At 39.4% G+C, this 23,768-nt stretch overlaps 1 protein-coding gene across 4 annotated transcripts in view; it reads left to right on the forward strand.

Annotated features, from left to right (window-relative positions):
• The window catches only part of SCUBE1 (signal peptide, CUB domain and EGF like domain containing 1), a 295,284-nt gene that overhangs the window by 246,359 nt on the left and 25,157 nt on the right, over window positions 1-23,768 (forward strand). For 2 of the 4 annotated variants that reach the window (XM_074936783.1, XM_074936801.1), the window contains 7 exons: window positions 5,216-5,338; window positions 9,770-9,889; window positions 11,610-11,702; window positions 14,147-14,263; window positions 16,854-17,012; window positions 18,492-18,695; window positions 19,780-19,941. In XM_074936783.1, the coding sequence (XP_074792884.1) occupies window positions 5,216-5,338; window positions 9,770-9,889; window positions 11,610-11,702; window positions 14,147-14,263; window positions 16,854-17,012; window positions 18,492-18,695; window positions 19,780-19,941 (978 nt within the window). The remainder of the gene's footprint in view (window positions 1-5,215; window positions 5,339-9,769; window positions 9,890-11,609; window positions 11,703-14,146; window positions 14,264-16,853; window positions 17,013-18,491; window positions 18,696-19,779; window positions 19,942-23,768) is intronic. The other 2 variants (XM_074936793.1, XM_074936811.1) reach the window with 1 other exon arrangement.

Here is a 23,768-nt window from a genome sequence, read left to right on the forward strand (position 1 = left end):
ACTGGCCTGTAACTCTTTTTAACCCATGATGGGAATCATGCATGTATTTGCAGGATCAGGACCTCAGATGACAAGCAACATACAAAGGTATAGGAGAGGGATGGTATTCTTACCTACATCATTACATATAATAGTTCTGTTGTTTTTAAACAAATAAAAACTCCCCGTTTATATCAGTCTTCAATGTATTCTTAATTAGTTGGTTAATTTAAATCTGGCCCTTTGCCCCTCGCTATTAGTGCATAGCACTTACAAAATATTGTCCACATTCAAAATATTGTCCAAAGCATTTTACGTACATTATCTAATTAATCCTCCTCTTCGAGTTAGAAAAGTTAGTAGAATCCCCATTTTATAAATGGGGAAACTGAGGCATATAGCTTCTGTGACTTGCTAAAGGTTTCTTGAGTCAGGACTAGAAATCAGGTGTACTCATTCCCAGTCCCATGCTTAATGAAACACACCTATCTCTTACATCTAATTCATAACTGCTGGTAATTTGGATCAGGGTACGGAATTTCTAGTGGTGTTTGGCAGATCATCTGACAAGGTGTTTTGACAGCATCATAGCCATGTGGCCATTTTTTCTCACATAGCATGTACTGTATAAATTTTGCTATAGGAACAACCTCAGCATGGTCAGAAATGGAGAATTTCATGTCCACTTTTGAATTTAAGTCCACTGCGCAGCAGCTGTATCACAGTACATAACTTTTTGCCACTACTGTGGCCATCGCTCTGAGGGTATGTCTACACTGCAGTTAGACACCCGCAGCTGATTTGTGCCAGCCTACTCGGGCTCATGGGTCTCAGGCTGTTGGTATGTTTAATGGCAGTCTGAGCTCTGGGACCCTCCCACTTCACAGGGTCCTAGAGCTGGGCTCCCGCCCAAGCCTGGAAGTCTACACTGCAGTTAAACAGCCCCGCAGCCCAAGCCCCATGAGCCCGAGTCAGCTGTCACAAGCCAGCTGCGGGTTTTTAACTGCAACACAGACATACTCTGAGGCATTTCTGTGGTCTCCTACCTGAACATTTAAAAATACTGGTCAAAGAAAAACAATAGTTTTTCTTGTGGAACATGTTAAGTGTATTTCTTCTGAATGATGCTTTTAACTAATCAGATCAGCATTATAAAAATACAGTGTAAACACACAGTATATGAGAGTCCATTCGTTCCATCCTACAGCCTTAAATCTAAATTAAAGTTAGAAAAGACTGAGGTTCAAAAGGAATTTTCCATTCATTCTTTTTACTTTAAAACTAATAAGTTTTGTTTGAAAATAGAGTTTGGTGTTTTTGCCAGGGTACCCTGACATTATGCAAAGTGTAAGCTGAGTAAAATGTGTATTAAGCTATAAACAAAAGCATATTCAGATAATCTTAAGGGTCTAATTTTAAACCCACAAAAGCAAAGTGTTCAGAGACAGATTCTGCTCTCAGTCACACGCTGATCAGCATAAAACCAGGATAAGTCCATTTAGTTCAGTGGAGTTACTGAGAGCAGAATCTGGCTCTAAGAGTTCACCATTCTGAGGTATATGAATACTGTATGTAAGATTTTCCCCCACATATTACTAGCAAGGTCTGTCACTGGTAATGGATAATGGGGCAAACCAAAGATATTAGGTTAAATTCTTATGTTGATTAAATGATCATACAACTCAGTTTGAAGCTGATATATACAGGAGTAACTGAGGCAGAATTTGACCCATTGTTTCTGTCTGAATTGTGAATTCCCCAGCTTTTGTGAGGTTAAACTGAGACCTCCACTTATGATATCCATGTCTTATTTATCTAGGAGGAGAAAGCATATGTATGCTGTAAATTAATGAGATAGCAAAACTATCCAGGAACTGGGTGAGAGAAGTACAAGGAGTTCATCTGGGCGGAGGAACTGGGAAGAAGAGTCCACTTGAGAGGAGTTGTAGAAGCAAGATCAGATCTGAGGGCTGTGAGGATCTATGCCAGTTAGGGAGTGAAGAGGAGATGCATATTTTCTGGAGACTCCAAAGTTTTGGTTGAAAGAGGCCCCATTTGTTTTTTAATAAGGGATGGGTCATGACCCAAACCCTAGATCCAAATACCCATAAACTTTGGGCAAGACTGATTTCAGATCCAAATATCATGGCTGGCCTTATTTCCATAATGGGCAGAACCAAAATCTCAGATCTGAATCTACCCTTGTTCAGATCCTGATCTGGAGCTGAGCTTTGCAGCTCAGACCTATGTCATTAGGTTTAATCTGTTCCTGGAGAAGAATGTTTATGATAGAATAAATAAATCATGGTGGGTATAGTCCATGTGTCACAGAGCAGAAATCAAAGTTCAGACGACTTGGGGGAAATATTTCAGAACCTCAAAAAGGTTCACTTCAAGTTTGGTTCTTAATAAACTTTTTAATTTGTATTATCTGAGGCAGGGAATTGGCAGGATTCTATTTGTTCCAAACTAGTTCAGTCTTATTTTTTCTCTCTCTCTTTAGTAGCATCTAATAATGAAAGGGAGTGCCCAATGTGACGGGGCAAGGCCAGATGGCTATAGAAAAGTAGTGGGAGATAGATATATTAGCTCCAGGCTAAACAAATCCCTAGTACCAGGATAAGTGAAATGGCAGCTGCTCCAGGTCAATTAAGACACCTGGGGCCAATTAAGAACTTTCCAGAAGGCAGGGAGAATGCTAGGTTGATTGGGACACCTGAAGCCAATCAGGGGCTGGCTAAAACTAGTTAAAAGCCTCCCAGTGAGTCAGGTGGGTGTGGATGTTAGGAGCTGTGGGAGGAAGTTGTACTGTTGGAGAGACTGAGTAGTACACACCATGTCGGGCACAGGGAAGGAGGCCCTGAGGTAAGGGTGAAGTGGAGCCTGAGGAAGTGAGGGCTGCTGTGGGGGAAGTGGCCCAGGGAATTGTACATGTCATGTTTCTAAAAGGTCAGCTACCATAGCTGATACTATTAGGGTCCCTGGGCTGGAGCCTGGAGTAGAGGGTGGACCCGGGCCCCCTCTTGCCCCCGATTAATCACTGAGACTGGGAGACAACAGAGAGGAAGGATAACTTCTCCTCACCTCCCTCGCTGGCTTATGATGAAAATGCCTCAGTAGACTGTGACCCTTGTCTCTAGAGAGAGAAGGGTTATGTGGAGTGTCACAGTGAGCCTCTGAGGCTAGCAAAATCCACCAGGAAACGCAGGACTCTCAGAGGCAAGGACAGAGCTTTGTCACACCGCATTATGGGCCATAGCCATCTGCGTGCACAACCCTTATTGCTCTCACTGGAGCTCTGCTAGAAGCATATGTTACAGTAAAGGCCATATGTACTAAAAGTGTATATTTTTCATAACCCTTAGTCTGACACTGCCTGACTGTGCAAACCCTCCTCACGATATGTAGTTACTCATGCAAGTAGGCCTATAGAAGTCAACAAAAGCTACAAGTATCCAGCACCTTTAAAACCAGGTGTCTTTTTTGGAGCTGGCCAGAAAATAAAAATCCCTTCCCAAAAAAAAAAAAAATGTTTTTGAAAAATGTTCATCCCCAGTTGGGTCAAAATTCCAAAATATTAAATTTTTCATGGGAAGGGTTTTGAGAGAAATTCCACTTCAGAAGAACCAAAACAGAATTTTTCAACTTCCCAGCTGCTCTCCTGAAAGGATCTTGTCAATTTCCTTTGTGAAATTTCCTTTGTGAAACTGACATGAACCTTCCTGTTCCAGTCTGGAGATGCAGGGAGCTGGGGTGCCCAGACTCGCCATCCACCCTTCCCCCCAGTTCCAGGGCCTGAAAGGCAGAGAGCCACTGCCACGCAGGTGAGTCAGATCGCTCCAGAGCTCTCTGCCCCTCCAGTTCCTGAAGCTGGGAAGAAACAGAGAGTCAGGGCGTGCAGCCTCCACAGCCCTCAAGGAAAGCTTTTCTCAGCTTTACTGGCAAAAAGTGAAACTGACAAGAGCCTTCCAGGCAGGCAGGGAGCCAGGGAGCTGGCATTTCACTTTTGAGTATTGCCAACCCCAAACATTCAAAAATCTTGTGTCAGGCCCTACGAAATCATGCAATTATTAATTTAGAAAAATCTCCTGAGACAGGGTTGTTTGTTTTTTCTAAGCCTCTATGGCATAGTTGCTTCATATTTCTCAGCTTTTCTTTACAACCATGGAGGTTAGAAACTTTACTTTTAAAAAAAAATGAAAGCTAAGATTTTCATGCAGTCTCTTGATTCCAACATCTGGGGCTTGAAGAAAAACACCAGATAGCACAAGACTTGCAATAAAATCATGAGAGTTGGCAACACAGCACTGAATATTACTGTTAACTACCTTATGACTGCAGAATAATGGGTTTATACTGGCCAAAACCAAACTTACTTTTCTGTCTAGGAACAACCATACATTATGATCACTGAATTAATTTCAAAGCTGGGTCTATTTTCAAGCTCATACAGGCAATGGCTGCAACAGCACTGAATATTTTTACTGTGTATTATTCCAGGATATAAATGAAATCTTACATAAACGCTGATTGAGTAAATTAAACAAGTAATGCTTAATTCTGAACAAATATTTCTAAAGTTTAAAGCCTTTTACTGGAATATCAGTTGACACATTTTTGGTAATTGCTTTGCCTGCTATAACAAGACTCCTTCTTTTCATTAATACCATCTGAGCAGTAGACTAAACAAATTATGCTTAATATACCCATTCCCATCAAATATGTATTTTCTCCCTTAATTGTAATCCATCTTTTAAAACATAAGTTCTGTTCCTCTATATTATACAACTTACATTATGAATAATGTATCTTTCTGATAAGTCAAAATGATTAAATCTCACAGAGATGTACTGCTTTGAAGTTATCAGTATCGTACAATATGCATTATGGTTCCAATCCTGCAGTGAGTTACACATCTGCTTTATGTATTGTGAGTAATTCCATGAATTTTAGTGTGACCAGTTATAGTAAGTAAATTTAAGCACATGCATACGTCTTTGCAGGATTAGGGGCTGTGTGAGTGTCTGTATAAGGATACTCAGATATTCTTTGCACTAAAATGTTTTGCTGTCTGCATTATACATATTTATATATAATTATGATATGAATACATGTCTATATGACATGTATAATAGAGACATACGGGCTTATGTGCAGTATGTGTTTAGTACACAATATATGTGTATGTATTACATAGTGTATAGTACTATACTGACCTGTTTAAATATATTTTCAGATGTTGATGAATGTAGCATCAACAACGGTAGCTGCGACTATGGGTGCATTAATACAATGGGGAGCTATGAGTGCGTCTGTCCACCTGGAAAGAAGCTACACTGGAATAAAAAGGACTGTGTTGGTAAGTGAGTAACTTTTACTTTCATGTGATTGTGTCTTGCCCGTTTTCCACTTGGGTACAATAACTTGGAAAGGTCAGAAATAGAAACCTATTTTTGATGGACCACATTGGAGTCTGACACTCTGTGTGTGTAGTCAGGTACTCCATGATAAACTTCTATTACAGCCACATCCACGTCTTTTTCTTGTGTTTTGCAGCATTATGGGTCTAATTTTAAACACAACAGAAGCTGATGTGCTGGGACAAAGTCTTCTGGCACGATCTCTTAAACGTATTTTCATTTGATTTACATATTTCTGAAGTGGGTGGGTGTGTCGTTAGGTTAACCTATCATTAACAATGGTAAAACTCTTTTTACCTGAGCATCTTCTGATAGCTATATTTGGGCCTGCTCCTGCACTCCTCATTCAGCCAAAACACCCACTTACTCCAGTCCGTGTTCTGGCTTAGTGAGGACCACAGGGTCTGCCATGTGTTTAAAACAGCAGCACATTATAACCCTAAAGGTTGTTTTTATTTAAGGCTCTGTGGTGGCCTGTGTGATATCAATTGATGATATCCTATCAGTTTCTAAAGGACATGTCCACATCACAAAAATGGCAACCACCGCTAACACTAATAAGCATTAATTGACAGAGGTCAGTGATGGAATGGACACATAGCCTGAACTTCCTCTTGTCCCTAGGGGAAGTCTCTCCAAGAAAAGGTTGACCATGAATGCCTGAGGCCACAAGCCATAGAGACACTAGTCTGGCCTTTGGGGCTGTTTTGTTTTGTTATACTTTTTATTATTTAAAATAACAGAGCAGACTTTGTGAGGAGAAGAATTTACATACACACACCAAAGAACAAACTACAAATACTTAGGCATGTGTATAACTTCCTCTGAGTAATCTCCCTACGAGACTACTCCCATGCATTCGTGTTTGCAGGATTATGGCCAAACATCACTCCTGCACTGAGATCTTGTCTTCCCACTTCCATTCCAGAGTGGATCTTTGAAGCCAGCCTAGACACCTCTGAAAACAGAGATTCTTCCCAGCTGCCTGACTGCTCCTTGGCCTTTTGGCTAAAATAAAGTGTAATATGAGTTCAGTATATCTGATGCATGAAATGCCACTATGCTTCAAGTACAGTGACTCAACTGCCTTATAAGACAGGAAATGCCTAAGGAAAAGGCACAGAGATGGATAGCTAATAAAAACATTGAAGAATAACAAAGTGAAGTCGTGTTGACATTCCACAATATTTCCCTATCATACAAAACAGACGTCATCTGCCCCCTTCTGCCAATGTCATAGGAATTATATTTTTTTAAATGATGGAGCTGACATTTTAGAAATCATTTAACCCAAACCTGTGTTTAGATTTAAAACTGCTAGGAATTAATATAATTGCCAAGCATGTATTGATAGCCAGATAGAACAACAGATAAGGAAGTTTACTTTATAGAATCTACCCATCTATCTAGGGAAGGCAGTTTGGTCAAGTGGATAAAACACTGGGCTGGAAATGAGGGGATTGTGTTCTGTTTCCAACTCTGCCCCTGGCTTTCTCTGTGATCACAGCCAAGTCACCGCACCATTCTGTGCCTCAGTTTCCCCACTTTTCTTTGTAAAGTTCTTTCTGATGTATGGAAGAAAAGTGCTGTATAAAAGCTAAGTATTGTTACAGGAACTAGAGATGGAAAATTCTTTCTAGATCATCTAGATTGTCACCCTGCCAGTGTACAAACTAGTCCTCAGAAGTGAGCCATAAACTAACAACAGGAATGATAATCTTTTGAGATCTAGTATATAATTACACCAATAATATATTGTATTGTATTCCCCCTCATTTTATAGAAAAAAAATTGTTCCCACAATAAAAGGCTCTGTTAAGAGTATTTTCATAGTCATAAATTTTTCTTTATTCTTTGTAATACCTTGTTGGAAGACTAAAAATAAAACATCCTTCTTGACTGATGTTGTCCATCATTATTTGTTGGACAAAGATTTCTTCCCTATATTTCTAACAAGGATTACTATGAGCATAATCTTTCTGCTGATCTCCTTGTTTTTTACCAGCATAGTGTGGCGAAAACTATGTTATAAACTACTGTTACAACCTGAGAATATATGAGCATCGGGAGGCGGAGGATGAGACGATCTAATGATAGTGAATGCGAAGTAACTCATGAACATTCAAGCTACAGAATCCTCTTTTGCTCAATAGTAACAGTTTGTATTCTATAATCTTCTCAGTCTGGAGATCTCAGTGTCTTACAAACTTTACTCAATTAAGCATCAAAACAGTCCTGTGAGGGAGATAAGTATGATTATTCCCTTATTCCAGATTCAGAAATCAAGAGAGGTTGAAGGGACTTACAAACATTTACAAAATAGATCAGTGAAGCCAGCAATATAATGCAGATATCCGGACTCTGTCCCAGGACCCTTGCTCTAACCCGTGGTCCCATTTTACTCAGCACAAGCCAGCCAAGATTGTTCAACTAATCCATTTTAATTGGTATATTTTATCTGGGCCCTGCTTAGTTTTGAACCTGGCAGACTAGCACGGGTGGATCCCAGACTGGCATGGCTGTCATTCCATTGGGTTTTGATGCTGCAGTTCAAAACTCCCAGTCGCTGCTGTTATGTGGTGAACTTCTAGGCCCACAGTGCCAAAGCACACAAAGCAGTATAGTTGCGGTGTTGGAGACCAGCAGGAAGGAAAGCAGGGTTCAGCCAATGGGATCTTATAAAGCAAGAACCGTCGAATGAGGTGTGTCAGGAAACTAATCAGGAGAAAGTGGCCTCAGAGACATAGGGCTACATTGATTGCAGCACAGGTTGATATACCTGTGCTAACTTTATTCTAGCTAGCCGGGTTAAAAATAATAGTGAAGATGCAGCAGCACGGGCTTCAGAGCTAGCTGTGCAATCCCACCAGGGATCCTGTGAGTACACACATTGCTAGCCTGCATCGGGGTTGGTGCTGCTGTATCTTCACTGCTATTTTTAGCCATGTCAGCATGGGTATTCCAATCCATGCCACAGTCATCACTCTGATGGCAGTGTACACATACCCATATATGTCCCCACTGATTTTGTGTAGGTTTTAAGCAAGATTAGCCATACAAAAACTTGATGTAGTTTGAAAACCCACTTTACCCTTTAGTATCTGCTTGAAGAAGGGCCTAACAACCCTTCAACTCCTTAGTTCAAACAAAATATAGGTTATAAAAGAGAGCAAAAGAAAAGTGTTTAGGTATCATAACGTTGGTGTGGATACTGATGACACCTAGTGGCTACAGATGAGAAATGCACATAACCGTAATTTACATTTATAATAATGATTTATGTTTAAAATAGTTCCTTCCATCTCAAGGGATTTCAATTTAAATCCTTTAATAGGGTCACTTAATCCATTACTGACATGCAGTCACTTCTGTGCTGAATCCCAGAAATTGTTCAACAGCTCACAGTAAAATTGCATAACAGTTCAGGACGGGAAATGAGGAATACCTTATTCAAATGAAACTTTAATTAGCAGTTATTAAACTAAACACTACAGAAGACTCTGCCTGTCTCCTGTAAAGAAACTGGCGGGGGTGGGGGGGGATTTAGGTAGGAATTACAATTTATTGGCATGCTTCCAGAGCACAAGAGTTACACTTGTCTAAAAGCACGTGCCAGGGGTACTTACACTGATACGAAGTGGTCAGAACTTCTATTTGGGTGTCATCTGAAATATGTCCTGTTCTGTAGCACAGTGTCTCTTCAAAGCATTGTGCTGGGACATTGGTTCAGAGGGAAGCTTGACTCACCCCTAGCACTTCCTGAAGCATCTCAGCCCTCTTGGAGGTTTTCTATTCCAAGATGAAGAAGTTGAGGGCTGGAATTAAAAAGAAAGAGGTGCTGGGAGCATAGTCAGTGAGAGCTGGAGATGGGAAATGGGAAACACTACTCTGTCAAGAATTTCAATAAAAAAGTTTTAGTGAGAGTGACTCCCCTGTTTGTTGTTGCAGTGGGAGCCATGGTACACCATGAATAGGGTAATATTACTGAAAGAAAGACAAGGGATCTCATATGAATACTATTACCCGCCCACTTATGTGACTAGATTTTGCACTGAATTGCTCTAATAACGGGCAGTGCACCCGAGCTTCAAAATCTAGATCTGGATTTGGAGCATTCCAGTATTGGGGGATTTTCTGATGCAGAGTTTGGGCTCAGCTTATTATAAAGATATGAGCCAGGCACAAGCTTTAAGTCCAGATCCAAGTTCAGATGCCAGATATTCTCCCCCCAACATACACAAAGCTTCGGGATGCTTGGACATGGATGAGTGCTCATGCCTCTCTCTGCTAGTAATATGATGGTTCGCTGTGGCCAGGGAGCAGCCTATTAAGGCTGTCAGGCTGATTTTTTTTTATTTCTTCTTCCTCAGAGATGGTGAAATGCCTCCCAAATGCCAAACCAGCTCCTAAGGCTCAACTCATCTGTAGTAAATCAGGAGGAATAGAGAGCTGCTTTTTGTCATGCCCTTCCAAGACACTTTTTGTTCCAGGTTGGTACAATGTCACATTTTCATATCTACTTCTGCACATAAGGAGACCTTGTTTTCTTTTTTCTTTTATTGTATTCATAACGCTTTCATTAAGTTTTTACTGTGAACAAATACAAGGGGGAAAATATTACTTGCCGATTAAAGTACATGTGCAAATGTTCATTGAAGACTGTTACAGCCCGCTCTAAGGGCCTGATCCTGTGACTTGCTAAGCACCCCCAATTCTCATTGCAGGATTGAGCCCTACTTAATTAAATATAGGTGACATTTGAAAAACCACTAAAAGAAGTACTAAAAAATAGTGACAGGCTGTGAAGGACTAATGCATTATCTAGGATACAATGCTAATGAGAAACTTGACTAAATTAAAATATCAATTCAGCAAATTCCGGAAACTTGAACAAACGAAATCATTAATTTCAGCAAATTCCAGCCAGCTCTTCACAAGAGCAGTAGAGCCACCTCAGCCCTCCCCAGATATCTGCTTAGAAAGATGGACTGTACCTTATATCCTTCAAGTCAGCCTAGTTGGGTAGTTGGACAAGGATGGGGAGTGAATTCCAAAGAAACGGGGCCCTCGTGCACACACCCTGCCAGCAGCCCAACAGTGGCAATATGGCATGGAGAAAAAGGAGGTCTCAGGCAAGTTCCAGGCTAATTAGGGTATTGTAGGTCATAATGAACAACTTAAACTCCAGGGCCAAACAGCAAAGAATTTCATTGCTCACACAGGGACTTGGCAGAGCAATGGGATGAGCTGAACAGAGCACTTACCTCACCTTAACTTTATCCTGAGACACATACAACAAATGGACATTCTCTATCAGATCTAGTTTTGTGGCAGAAGGCTTCCTACACTTGAGACTGAAAATAAACTGCATGGCAACAAACACATCCTTAACTGTGTTATTTGCTACATCAACTATGAGGCTAGAATCAACTGTTACAAAACTAGTCCGGCTGCGTCTCAATTATACATGCACTACCAGTTACCTCATCTTTTTTGCCTATATTTTGCTGTATCACTTACTACAGATTCCGGTTCGCTACATAGGTTTTTTTTTAATTTAATATTAACTATTCCTATATCTTCTCTCTCCCCTTCAAAGATTTATATACAATATGGTCCTTTTGTATTTGCTTTTGGTACTATTAAATGCTGTGCAGAGATTCTAGTTTTATTATCAGGCTAGCAGAGATAGGTGAAACTCTGTACCTAATTTGCGCACGCAAATGCACAGTTTTGACCATGCAGTGAATAAGCCCTATTTATGGCCCTACGTGTTTTATATTTTTCTTTTAAAAGTTCCATCAAAATGCTGAAATTAGAATTACTCAGTAAAGCATGTAATGTATTTATGAATTAAGTGAGATTAGCAAAGCCCAGTGACTGTGAGGTACAAATGCAATAAAGTATTTGCTGATCATTGCCCTTAAATGATTCATGGTTAGCATTCCCCCTTGTGTATAAGATGTGGAATTCCAGTGATAGAAGAACATAAAGTTTGTAGTCAACAACAGGAAACAGGTAGACTTTGGCAAACCCAAGTCTGTGTCCATTCAACCCTTTCAAATGTTAATCAGACACACAAAGTTGATAATTGATGTGATTATTCAAAAATTGCGTGTTAGTGCTGATTAGTGAAGAGTGAGGGAAATGTGTCAGAAAGGATTTTTTGCATATGCCTCACCCTGCATCCACCTTTTCATTTCTGTTCAGATTCAGAGAATAGTTACACACTGAGCTGTGGAGTTCCAGTACAGCAAGGCAAAGCCCAGCAGAAACGCAACACAACACTTCCCAGTTGTGCAGGTATGTACTACACAATTCATGTGTGTGCACATGTAGTTCTGATATATCTAGATATTGATAGATATATAACAATAAATAACATCCAAAAAAGTATTTTAAAAGAATGTTAGGGTTGAAAGTTGAGCACTCAAAAGTTAGGAAATGCCAGAATTAAGGTTGTTTGTGCAAGCCCTTAGGCCCCCTTATGAATATGCATTAGGATTCCCATCTTTAGCTACGTGATCACATACTATTGTTTCCAGTGATCCTGGGCAGGAATATGTTCAGTCAGTTGCGGGGGTATGGCACATGCACAGTCCAGTTGACATATAGGAGTTTTGAGGGGTTGGACCATGTTCATGAGGATGGAATTTTTGAGAATGTAGCTGCCAAATTCTAACAGATCTCTAACTCAGCATGTGCAAACTGCATTTTGTAAGGTGGCCAAATTTGGGCAAATTTTCACAAGGGCAATAAAAGGCACACTCTTGGCATCAGGGTGTTCCCCCACTCTCGCACTAAATTTTACATCCCAGCTTCAGAGAATGGAGGTGCCAGAGCTTCTCAACAAAATGGTTGTAAGAATTTTGCTTAACATGGGCAAATATATTTTTCCTTAATCTTGTTCTCCAAAATGGCTGAACTATTTTTGCTAAAACTTTTCAAAATAAGCCAGCCTGAGGCAGACATCCCACATAGAAAATTTCATCCCCAGTGGTTAAAATGCAGCTAAGTTATAAGCAATTGAAAACAGGATGTTAGAATGGGAAGCATCGGACAACTAACTATAAGCATCTGCTGATATTAAGTTTTCAAGACGCTAGATATTTCACTGCCTATTTTCCTTGAATGGAGACTTGATTAATCTTCTGGTTGTATTTTCCAGTTTTATAAATAAAGATTTTATGTATACATAATGTATATTGGGAGGTGTGGGGGTATGAGCTTAGTTGATGTGGGATGTGGATAAGCAGAGCAATAAAACTGAGCTGCCTGTCAGAGGGGAGGTGGATAAGCCTGATATCCCTTTAAAATGTGAATTGGACATTTAAAGTAGATAACGAATAAGTTGCACAGGAAAAGCGGGTGGCGCACTCCTGAGCATGCGTGAGACTTAGCATCGGTTTGAAGTGTGTTGTCTGTTAGTGCTCTCATCAGAAGAAGTCTGTACTGACTGGGAAGGAGAGAGATTGGGGCTAGGTTTTTCAGCTACAATTAGATGGTTCAAAGGCAGTTATCTTTGCTAGAAAGGCAAGGAACTGTTATATTTTCCAGTCAATCCTGAGTTGTGTAGCAATGTTTGCAGAGTCCTGCAAACTTAACATCAGCAGCTGCTACTGCAAGACATGTTTTGATTGTAAGAGGGAGAATAGAGCTTGCGAGTCACAGACTGCAGTAAAGTACTTAAAGGCAAAAAGAAAAGGAGCACTTGTGGCACCTTAGAGACCAACAAATTTATCTGAGCTCACTTCATCGGATGCATGCAGTGGAAAATACAGTGGAGAGATTTATATACACTTTGTCATTACACAAAGTAAAACTATTTCCCCATGTTTATCCCCCCCCCACACACACACACACTGTTCCTCACACGTTCTTGTCAACTCTGGAAATGGCCCACCTTGATTATCACTACAAAAGGTTTCCCCCCTCCCCCCCCACCCACTCTTCTGCCGGTAATAGCTCACCTTACCTGATCACTCTGGTTACAGTGTGTATGGTAACACCCATTGTTTCATGTTCTCTGCGTATATAAATCTCCCCACTGTATTTTCCACTGAATGCATCCGATGAAGTGAGCTGTAGCTCACGAAAGCTTATGCTCAAATAAATTGGTTAGTGTCTAAGGTGCCACAAGTCCTCCTTTTCTTTTTGCGGATAAGACTAACATGGCTGCTACTCTGAAACCTACTTAAAGGCAGTTCTTTTTGCCATATAGGCAAGGGATAGTTTTAAACTGCCAACAGTGTAACTCCATTTAATTAATTTTACATTAGCGTAAATGAGATTGGAATCAAATCCTCAGTAATTTGGGGAGTCAGGAGTTGAGTTAGAAAAATTACAGCAATTGGTTTTATTCTGAGTAAGAAACTAATTCAGCCAAACACCACCAAGACTGCACAGGCAAGCTTGCAAGGAAGAATGCCAGTTCAGTTAGTTTCTTAAGATCTCTGCCCACTTGCTGAATATCAGGGTATAATCACACTCACTGAACAAACTCTCATTGGCTGATGAGACTCTGTGGGCCTGAGACTATTCTTATCTGTTTGTGGGAAAAGTAGCTTTATGGAAACGAATGCAAGAGTCACATATAGAATGTACACAAGGTAAATAAAGAGTTATAGATTCATCGAGTCCTGTCTCTCCTTTATGTTGCAAGAAGACTACAGCTTCATTTCAAAAATAGGTGCCAGGGTCCTTTAAGACTACCTTAGGAATTATAACTTTTAATTTTATTTCAACAGATTCATTAGCCCCACCAATCAAGCAGAAAGCTCGCTTTAAAATTAAAGATGCAAAGTGCCATTTACGGCCTCGCAGCAAAGAAAAGATTAAAGACGTTGGCAAGCCAACTATTATAGGTATGTCATTTCTCATAACACGTGAGCAGAGAGTCACCAATGGTTCTTTTAGTTTGTTTTGATAACTTGTGATTATTGTGCAGATGGAGAAAGTTATGGTTTACAGATTTGGACCTTAGTTAGGTTCAGACCAGGATTCAGATTCAAACTGAATTGGGCTAGGTTTTAGATTTGACAGTGCTGAAAACTTCATTGTTTTTGCCAGGTATTGGCCCCAAACGGCAGAAATCTCATGAATTCAGGTGGTCTTGCTAAGTTTCTAGCATCGTCAGTGGTAGAATTCCCATGAGATGGGTAGCTACTGGCCAAGGGGAAGTGGAATTACACCATGTCAGCTAAATTTGTTTTTCTTTCCTAGAATTAGATTTCTAAAAGAAAATTTATGATAGCAAGACATATTATTATTACTAATTTAATTTTATTATGCTAGGATTGGGGTCTCATTGTGCTGGGGGCTGTACCTAAACACTAGAGACAGCAGCTGCACAGGAAATCTTATAATCTAAATCTAATATACCATGCCGTCTTCAGTTTGCTTCCCTTATACTGGAACATTAGGCTATGGTATTACAAAAAGAATCAAGAAAGTGGAGAGAGTTAAACATAATTTCTAATTTTAGCAAAATCAGAAATGAAGTCCGAGCATTTGATTTTTACAAATCTTGATATGAGTATAAATATTTTCATGAATTCTTTAATTAAAGTTTTTCTTTCTTATAATTTAAACATTCCCATGTAGTAACTGCAACCTCAGTAGAGTGGGATTGTTATCCGATTGTGAGTATAGGATCAAGAAAGAGAAGCTGACTAAATACAAAAGTGAGATTGATCATTCTAGACTGAGTGCCCAAATAGAGTGAAGGACAAAAAGTAAATAAACAACATAAATAGTGAAATGGCAAGTAGATTGTGAGAACTGTTTGTTTCCACTTTAATCATCTAGGCTGTTAATAGGAACACAGAAAAGGTTCATCCTGAGCATCCCTTTCAAAGTTGAACAGAAAAGAGAGGTTTTAAGTGAAAAAAACTAACCATTTTTAATTACATATACCAAGGCATAGCTTTGAGATGTCAAGTGAAGTCAAAACAGGCATTTGCCTTGCACAAACTAGATAGCCTTCCACGCCTATCAATTGAAGTCCTAGTCTGGAACGCTTTTGCAACAGATAGACCTGGGACTTTACCTGCACATCAATTACAGGCTTCTGGTTTGAGTTTTTTGTAGATTTCCCTGAGTAGATTATGGCAAATTATTTTTAAAGATATGTTAGGGTTTTTTCTTTTTTTTTTTTTTCTTGTAGTGTCACTGCAGGGCAGAGTTAAGATTGTTTGGGTGCCCTAATTGTGTATTTCCATACCGTAAGGTTAAATTTAAAAGAAGTCCAAATATGTTAATTCTGAATTTCCTGGGTTTACAATGCTTAGTTTTGGTATAATTGCAACATCCCAGGACTGTGTTTTACTCTAAATTACTGATAAGTACTCTCAATCTTAATTCCCTTTTAACATAGATTTGTCTGGGAATTTCCTTATTTAAAAAAAAAATCATACATGAACACTAAATAAAAACAATAGAATAATATAATAGGATTTGAAGACTGTTTTTCATTTAATTTAATAATTTGTTAACCTACAATGTAAATATTCTCCTCTCTCTAATTTTCAAAGCACCAGTAAAGTAATTATTCTATTGCTTAAAATGCTCTTTTGTCATGATGGTTGTTTTCTTTCTATAATGTTTGGCTATCAAAGCCATTTTGAAAGTCACAGAAATTCTTTTTCAGTCCATATTATAAGTGTATTTTCTTGGCTGTATTTGCTTTATACTTTGCTAGCTATTTGCCTTGTATCTCTAATTTCATCTGACTTGAATTAATGCTACCAATTGTATGATTACACAATAAGATTATATAATATAATACCATACCCAAAATGAAATACTTTTGGTGGCTTTGGTGTAGTAAAGTTGTGCACTACAGCACTGGAAAGGCTACTGTGGCACTGACGCCTTGTCTACACTACTGCGGTAAATCGATCTAAGCTATGCTACTTCAGTTATGTGAATAACATAACATATGGTTATCACAATATAAATGTTGCCAAGCGGCTAGAACAGAATCACAGTGTTGCCGAGTGGCTAGAACACAAGTGGGAAGCCATACTTCTAAATTTGGTCTTTGCTCTGCCTCTCTCTTGTAATGTGACATTATGCAAGTGAACACTCTGACTTAATTTAATCATCAATAAACTAAGTATAACAACATTGACTTTTAACTAATGTTTGAAAAGAGCTTCCATAGCCTTATACCGAGTATGTGGAAAATATTTATTATCATTATTAAAGACACAAACAGTATCAACACACAGCTAAGCATTGCCATTCTATCGTCTGTGCTGTATGGGCTTCTTTTCCTGCCCTCACTTACACAAAGCAAAAATTACACAAATAAGGGTATGTCTAACAATGCATGTGGAATGTTACAAAATCTGCCAGAGCATTAATGTTAACCCAGCTGAAATATCACACACCAGCTTTCACTTGCTACCTTGCTACTTGATTTCTCTTCCATGTCACTTCTGTTATGCAAAGGAGGTCAATTCCCTTGTACAGACAACTGCCAGGTGACCTTTGTGAACCTCAAGTGTGATTCCTCCAAGAAAAAGCGTCGGGGCCGCAAGTCACCATCGAAAGAAGTGTCCCATATCACTGCCGAATTCGAAGTGGAGATGAAGTCTGAGGAAGTCTCAGGTGTGTGGAAGATCTTTTCTGGTTCTGTGGGGAAATTGTATAGCAGTGCCTCACTGTGATCAACAGTTGCCAGTATCTCTCTGCTGTTTCACCAGGCCCATCTACAAAGCACATTATCCAAACCATAATGGAACAGCACATCCCCACTCAGAACTTCCATTGACTTCAGTGGAAGTTCTGCTGTCAGGATGACTAGAATGCAGTATGAAATTCAGCTAATAGCTGCAGATGGGCCCAAAGATTGGATCTGGAGCCAAACTTCTACAAAGTTCAGCGGTATTTAGATCCTCGTATTTGATTTGGATTCATCTCTACTAATAAGAGATACATTCATTGATACAGTATTGGCTCATTGCTGCTTTCTTTTAGGAGATGTCTCACACCATCGGCTACAAAGACATCTCCTAGAATATAGATTGCTGAACTCCAGTCTGAAAATCAAACATGTTTTATCATGTATTTCAACATACCTACATTTTGGCAGCCATGTGGAGAAGATTCAGGATGGGGAAGAATTGTTTAGGGCTCTCCAGGGTCTAACATCTGGGAGTGGATGTGTCATTACACAAAGTAAAATTATTTCCCCATGTTTATTTCCCCCCCTACTGTTCCTCACACGTTCTTGTCAACTGCTGGAAATGGCCCACCTTGATTATCACAACAAAAGGTTTTTTCCTCCCCGCTCTCCTGCTGGTAATAGCTCACCTTACCTGATCACTCTTGTTACAGTGTGTATGGTAACACCCATTGTTTCATGTTCTCTGTGTATATAAATCTCCCCACTGTGTTTTCCACTCTCTGCATGCATCTGATAAATTTCTTAGTCTCTAAGGTGCCACAAGTACTCCTTTTCATCATGATATAAAATCAAATAGAAATTTATGCTATCATAAATATTTCAATATTCCAGAGTGTTGTTAAACTATGGAATAACATTTCCATATAGAGTTATGGAGAACCCACTGTCTGAGTCTTTTAGAACTGAACTGGATAAAACCTTTGGAAATACACTATGGAGGACAATTACTAATACCTCCAGGAATCCACGTAGCAATAGTCACTGCCATAACCCATAACAGTGCAGGGTATGCTCACTTGATGCCAGCTTAGCTCTGCCAGTTGATGTGATGTGTTTACTGTATCCCTGTCTATAGACAGTCAATAGAACCAACCTTGAAGCTTTTTATGCTAGGATTGAGACAAGATCAGAGCTCCATGTGCAGTTATGGATCGGGAAGTTTAGTTTGCCAGAGCACAGAGTGCTCGACTGTCCCTTTCAGACGGCCTAAAGCCAACTCAGCCAGTTAGCCAGTTGATGCTAGCATTTAAAGAAAGAAATACAACTTTTTTGCCACTTGCTATATAAAGAGAAGTGGACCAAGTACCAGAGAATTTTGCTGGTTGAGAATTTTTTGCTAAGCAACTCTGCTTAAACATGAATCTCAATTGCTTCTAGTTTTCTTCTTATTTCCCACCTAGACACCTGTAACCTTGACTGTGTGCGGAAAAGGATGGAGCAGAAGCTGCAAACTGCAATCAAAACATTGAGAAAATCTATTAACAAACAGCAATTTTACATTCAGTTTTCTGGGACAGAGTACGAAGTGGCTCATAAGCCAGCTAAGGCTACTGAAGGACATGAAGCATGCAGTACAGGGCAAGTGCTGCAGGATGGAAAATGTGGTAAGTCCCAGAAAAATTGGAATTCTATTCCGACCAACAGCACCCAAAAATAAAAACCCCTTAAAATTAACTGGTCAACAGTAAGCCATATAGTAAATTTGTTAGATACTTAGATAATCTAGAGAAACCAAAACCAGGTTCGCCTGGTCTAATTCTATGTGGAACAAGGATAGTCTGGCTTAACTGTTTTCCAAATTGCCAGACTTTAGCCAGATGCTGATGCTAACCCTTTTACTCTAGTTCTTGGCACTATGTTCCTAATTCACCAATAATACAACTTTTTTTCCTGCTAACCACACCACTATAGTTACTTTGGGTCAAATTTTCAAAACCCAACTATACATTTTTCAGTTAACTTTTACACAGCCAGTTGTTTACATTCAAAAAGAATAGAATTTGCAAATGTGGATTTGACAGATGTCTGATTACCTGGTTCATACACACACATACTACAATTTAGAGGCTGGGTTGAAAATTTTAGCTATTATAGTCTAACAACCCCTTAAGCTTTACCCCATAAACCTAATGCTATAAAACGTTTAAGGAAATATCCTTTTTCAGTAGGAAAATGTGGATTAATGTACATGCTTAGAATGGTTGCCAGTTAAACCATGTCACTGTCAGGAAGTATACAACATGAGATGGGATGCATTGCCTTTGGAGAAATCCTTGACATCGTTATGTCAGCTGATCATGTCCTCAGACTGTAGATCTTGTGTCTACAACTCCCATAAAATCACCACTTACATGTATCTACTATGAATGAAAAATTCACTTATTTCTCCATCCATTATGAAAGAGCATTTTGCTGTAAATACAACATATTTTTTTAAAACTGAGTTAACTCTTTTGGAAGCATATGTCTGATAAATGTTCAAATGCAGTAAAAAATCATTTAATGGTTTAAACAATACAGGATGAATCTTTTCAGATGTTGTAAATTGACCTAGTTCCATTGATTGACCTAGTTCCATTGGCCCAAAATCTGCAAAGTGTCATTGGTAATGGTGGGGTGAATCGAAGAAGGCAAAGCTACATTATCAAAATGAAGGTCCTTAAGTAGATTCTGCTTTTCTTTCCTCAGTTACCTGCAGCATGGGAACCTATTATAGTGGAGAACATAATCAGTGCCTTCCTTGCTCACCAGGAACATACCAAGACACAGAAGGTCAACTTTCTTGTGAACCTTGCCCAAGTAACGACGGACAGGGAATAGCAGGCGCACGGAATGTGTCAGAATGTGGAGGCGAGTTTACTTTGATTATAAAAGGAGTAGGTGTGATCCAATAACAAGCAAAGTGTGGAGGCTAAAAGTGGGGAAAGCCTTCCACAATTCTGCCTTGGAAAGCTAACAGAAAAGAACTCGATACACTTACACGTAATACCAAAAAATCTTTCAGTTTGTTCCAGTTGTTCACACATGAGCACTGCTATCAAGTAGAAGTGAGCTGGAGCTGCATTTTGGGAGTAGTAGGCAAATGAGCAGACCAAGCAGAGCACTTTGCTTCTGGCCAGGCATGCAACTCTGGAGATACCTTCCCTTCTCAGGGCCCATTGACATGGTACATTATGAGCCAAAGGGATAGGTTACATTGGGCTGGGATAAGTACACAGCATGATAATACTGATGAAATCCTTTGGGGGGTGAAGTCTGAGCCTATGGCTCCTCTGTGTCATCATCAGCAGTCATACCCCAGAGGAAGACACACTGCAGTGATCTGTGCACTGCACTCAGCATGAAAAACTGATGAGTTCTAATCCTGTTTGTTCTTCTCTCTGATCTCTGGCACGTAACAACATCCATCGCTGAAATTCCCCCATCTGTAAAACTGGGAGTGATAATATTCACCTCTTTCAAAGGATGTTGAGACGTTTAATTGGCTAAAGTTTGTAAAGAGCTTTAAATATTATACTGTTTTCAAAGACAAATGTAAACCATTTTCTCTACTTTATTTCGTTACGGATGAGCACAATGTACATAAGAACAGCCATAGTGGGTCAGATCAAAGGTCCATCTAGCCCACTACCTATCTTTCGACAGTGACCAATGCCAAGTGCCCCAGGAGGAATGAAGAGAACAGGTAACCATCAAGCAATACATCTCCTGTCTCCCATTCCCAGCTTCTGGCAAACAGAGGCTAGGGACACCATCCCTCCCCATGCTGGTTTATAGCCATTGATGGGCCTATCCTCCATGAACTTTAGTTCTTTTTTGAACCCTATTATAATCTTGGCCTTCACAACATTCTGGTAAGGAGTTCCACTGATTATAAAAGTCAGGTTCCCCCTTCTTTCCCCGTCTCTCCTCTCTCTAGAAGTGACCGGAGAGTCCCATCAAAAACTTTGTCAGAATCAATACATGTCCAAGAAATGGTTTGTCTTTGATGAAACAGCATATTTCAATGAAACCATGTTTCTCTGAAGATGTACTGGCCAGCTCTAATCAATGGTACTTTTGTACATGGCTTCAACAGCATTACTGTAGTAACTCATTAGCATGAGCTAAAATCCCCAACTCCCAGTCTTTACAATATAGGCATAAAAAGTATGCTAGAAAGTTTGGGGTGAATATTGTACCATAAAGCTATTTTAAAGTTGCAAGAAAGCAAGTGATTCTGAAGTTAAATTACAGCGCAGTTCACATAAATGCAATCCATTCTATTTAATGAGGAAATCTATTTAGGTGGGGCATTTCCCAGGAAACTAATTTTAGCCTTATTTAAACACCAATGCCTGCTGCTTAACAAAGATGGTAATTCCATGTGATTTGGAGGTGTGCTGGTGGTCGATTATTATGACCGATTTAATGATATGGCTACTTTACTGGCAATTTCAGCAAAGAAGCCAATGACTGAATAGGCATGGAGACAGAATAGCTGTTTCACGCCTATAGATCATGTCTCCAGATCAGGTCTGAGACACAGTATTAGTGGCTGTGTCAAAAAGCAGGCACCACTGGTATTCAGAATGTACCTCTGCTGTGTCTAAAAGGAAGACTCCTGGGCTGTCACTCCATCATGTTTCACAAGTACTGAATTTTCACACTAAGGGCCAGATCCTCTTCTCATTAAATCCAATGGACCTATACCAATTTACATCAGCAGAGGATCTAGCCCCAAAATCATAAAAAGCAAAGCAAAATTGTCATCAAGCTATCAGTATCACAATGTTTCTCAGAAATTGATGGCACAATAATCCTCTTGTACAATTGCATTTCAGCCAGGGGTTGAGGGGGGGACACTATAAGAGTGAAATCCTGGTCCCATTGAAGTCAATGGGAGTATCTCACTAACCTCTTAGAATTCTTTGAACGTGTCAGTAAAGTAGTGCATAAAGGAAAGAAGATATTAATATAATTTATTTACCCTTCCAATAGACCGTTGTAAGGGCCTGCACAAGAGGTTACTAAAGAAGTTAAGTATTCATAAAGTGAGACACAAAATATTGTCCTGGATCAAAAGATGGCTGGGAGAAAAGACTAGGATTAAAAGATCAATTTTCATCATGGGGATTCGCAAAAAGAAAAGGAGTACTAGTGGCACCTTAGAGACTAACCAATTTATTTGAGCATAAGCTGAGCTGTAGCTCACAAAAGCTTATGCTCAAATAAATTGGTTAGTTTCTAAGGTGCCACTAGTACTCCTTTTCTTTTTGCGAATACAGACTAACACGGCTGCTACTCTGAAACCCATCATGGGGGTTGGTTCCTTAAGGTTCTGCACTAGCTCCTGTGTTTAATATATCTATTAATGGTCTGAAGTAGCAAAATTTGCAGATAACATTAAATTATTAAGGTTAGCCAGGACTGGAGAGGAATGTGAGGAACTAGAGAGACCTGAACATGGTAGATGAATGGTCAATTCAATGTCAAATGAAATTCAGTGTCGATAAATGCAAAGTAACGCACCCTGGAGGAAAAATTGAAACTACTCATACACCTTACATGTACACATCATGATAGCTCATTGAAGACTTTATTCAATCTGCAGTTGTGATCAAAAAAGCAAACAAGATGATAGCTTGCAGAAGGTACGGGATGCTGAAGAATATTGTAATTTATATAAATCAATGGCTCGACTTTAATACTGTCTGTAGTATTGGTCACTGCATCTCAAAAAGGATGTTGCTGAAGGAGAAGGGCAACAACAATGATTAAGAGCATGGGGAAACTCACATATGAAGAGAGATTGCAAAGACTGGGATTTTTTACCTTAGAAAGAAACCAAATATGAGGGACATGATAAAATGTATGTAAAATAATGAGTGATATAGGAAGATATAGGTAGATGAGGAACTTCTGTTCTCTCTGTATCATAACACGAGTACAAGAGGACATTCAACGAAATTAAAAGATGGAGAATTCTAAATCAGTAAAACAAAATACTTTCTCATACAACATGTCATTAAACTGTATTCCCCAGGAAATCATTGGGGCCAAGAATGTAACAAGGTTAAAAAAGGGACTGGACATTTATACGGGTATCAAGAATATCCAGAATTGTTATAAACAAACTTTGTGAAAGGGATGTTAAACTTCATGCTTCAGGGCTTTAGCCAAATGCTAACTATTAGAGATCAGAATGAGATCTAATGTGGGGTGCAGATTAGCTCACTTATGCCTAATGTGGGGTTTCTTACACCTTCCTTCGAAGCGTCATGGTGCTGCCACTGTCAGAGATAGGATGCTGGTCTAGATGGATGTCCGGTTTGATCCAATCTGGCAAGTCCCATGTTCCTATTTGCCTCTGTTTCCCTATCTATCAAATGGAGATAAGAATTCTGGCCTACCTCACAGAGGTATTGTGAGGGTTAATTAATTTTTATAAAGCACTATGAAATTCTCAGGTGAAAGATGCTTTAACAGTGCAAAATACTGTTATAATGATACCTTAATGGAGTTATAGACCAAACAGAAATGTTGATAAACAAAGAGTCTGCATAGAAACTGGCATTGTTTTGAGGAAATTGATTTTATATAATTGGTAGGATTAGTGTTATATTTTTAAAGTTTTAGGAAGCATTGCTAAATAATGCTGATTTTTTTTATATTGTGCACACAGAGGTAGGCTTAAT

The sequence above is a fragment of the Natator depressus genome, chromosome 1 (assembly GCF_965152275.1).
Source record: "Natator depressus isolate rNatDep1 chromosome 1, rNatDep2.hap1, whole genome shotgun sequence".
In the NCBI taxonomy this organism is placed as follows: Eukaryota; Metazoa; Chordata; order Testudines; family Cheloniidae; genus Natator; species Natator depressus.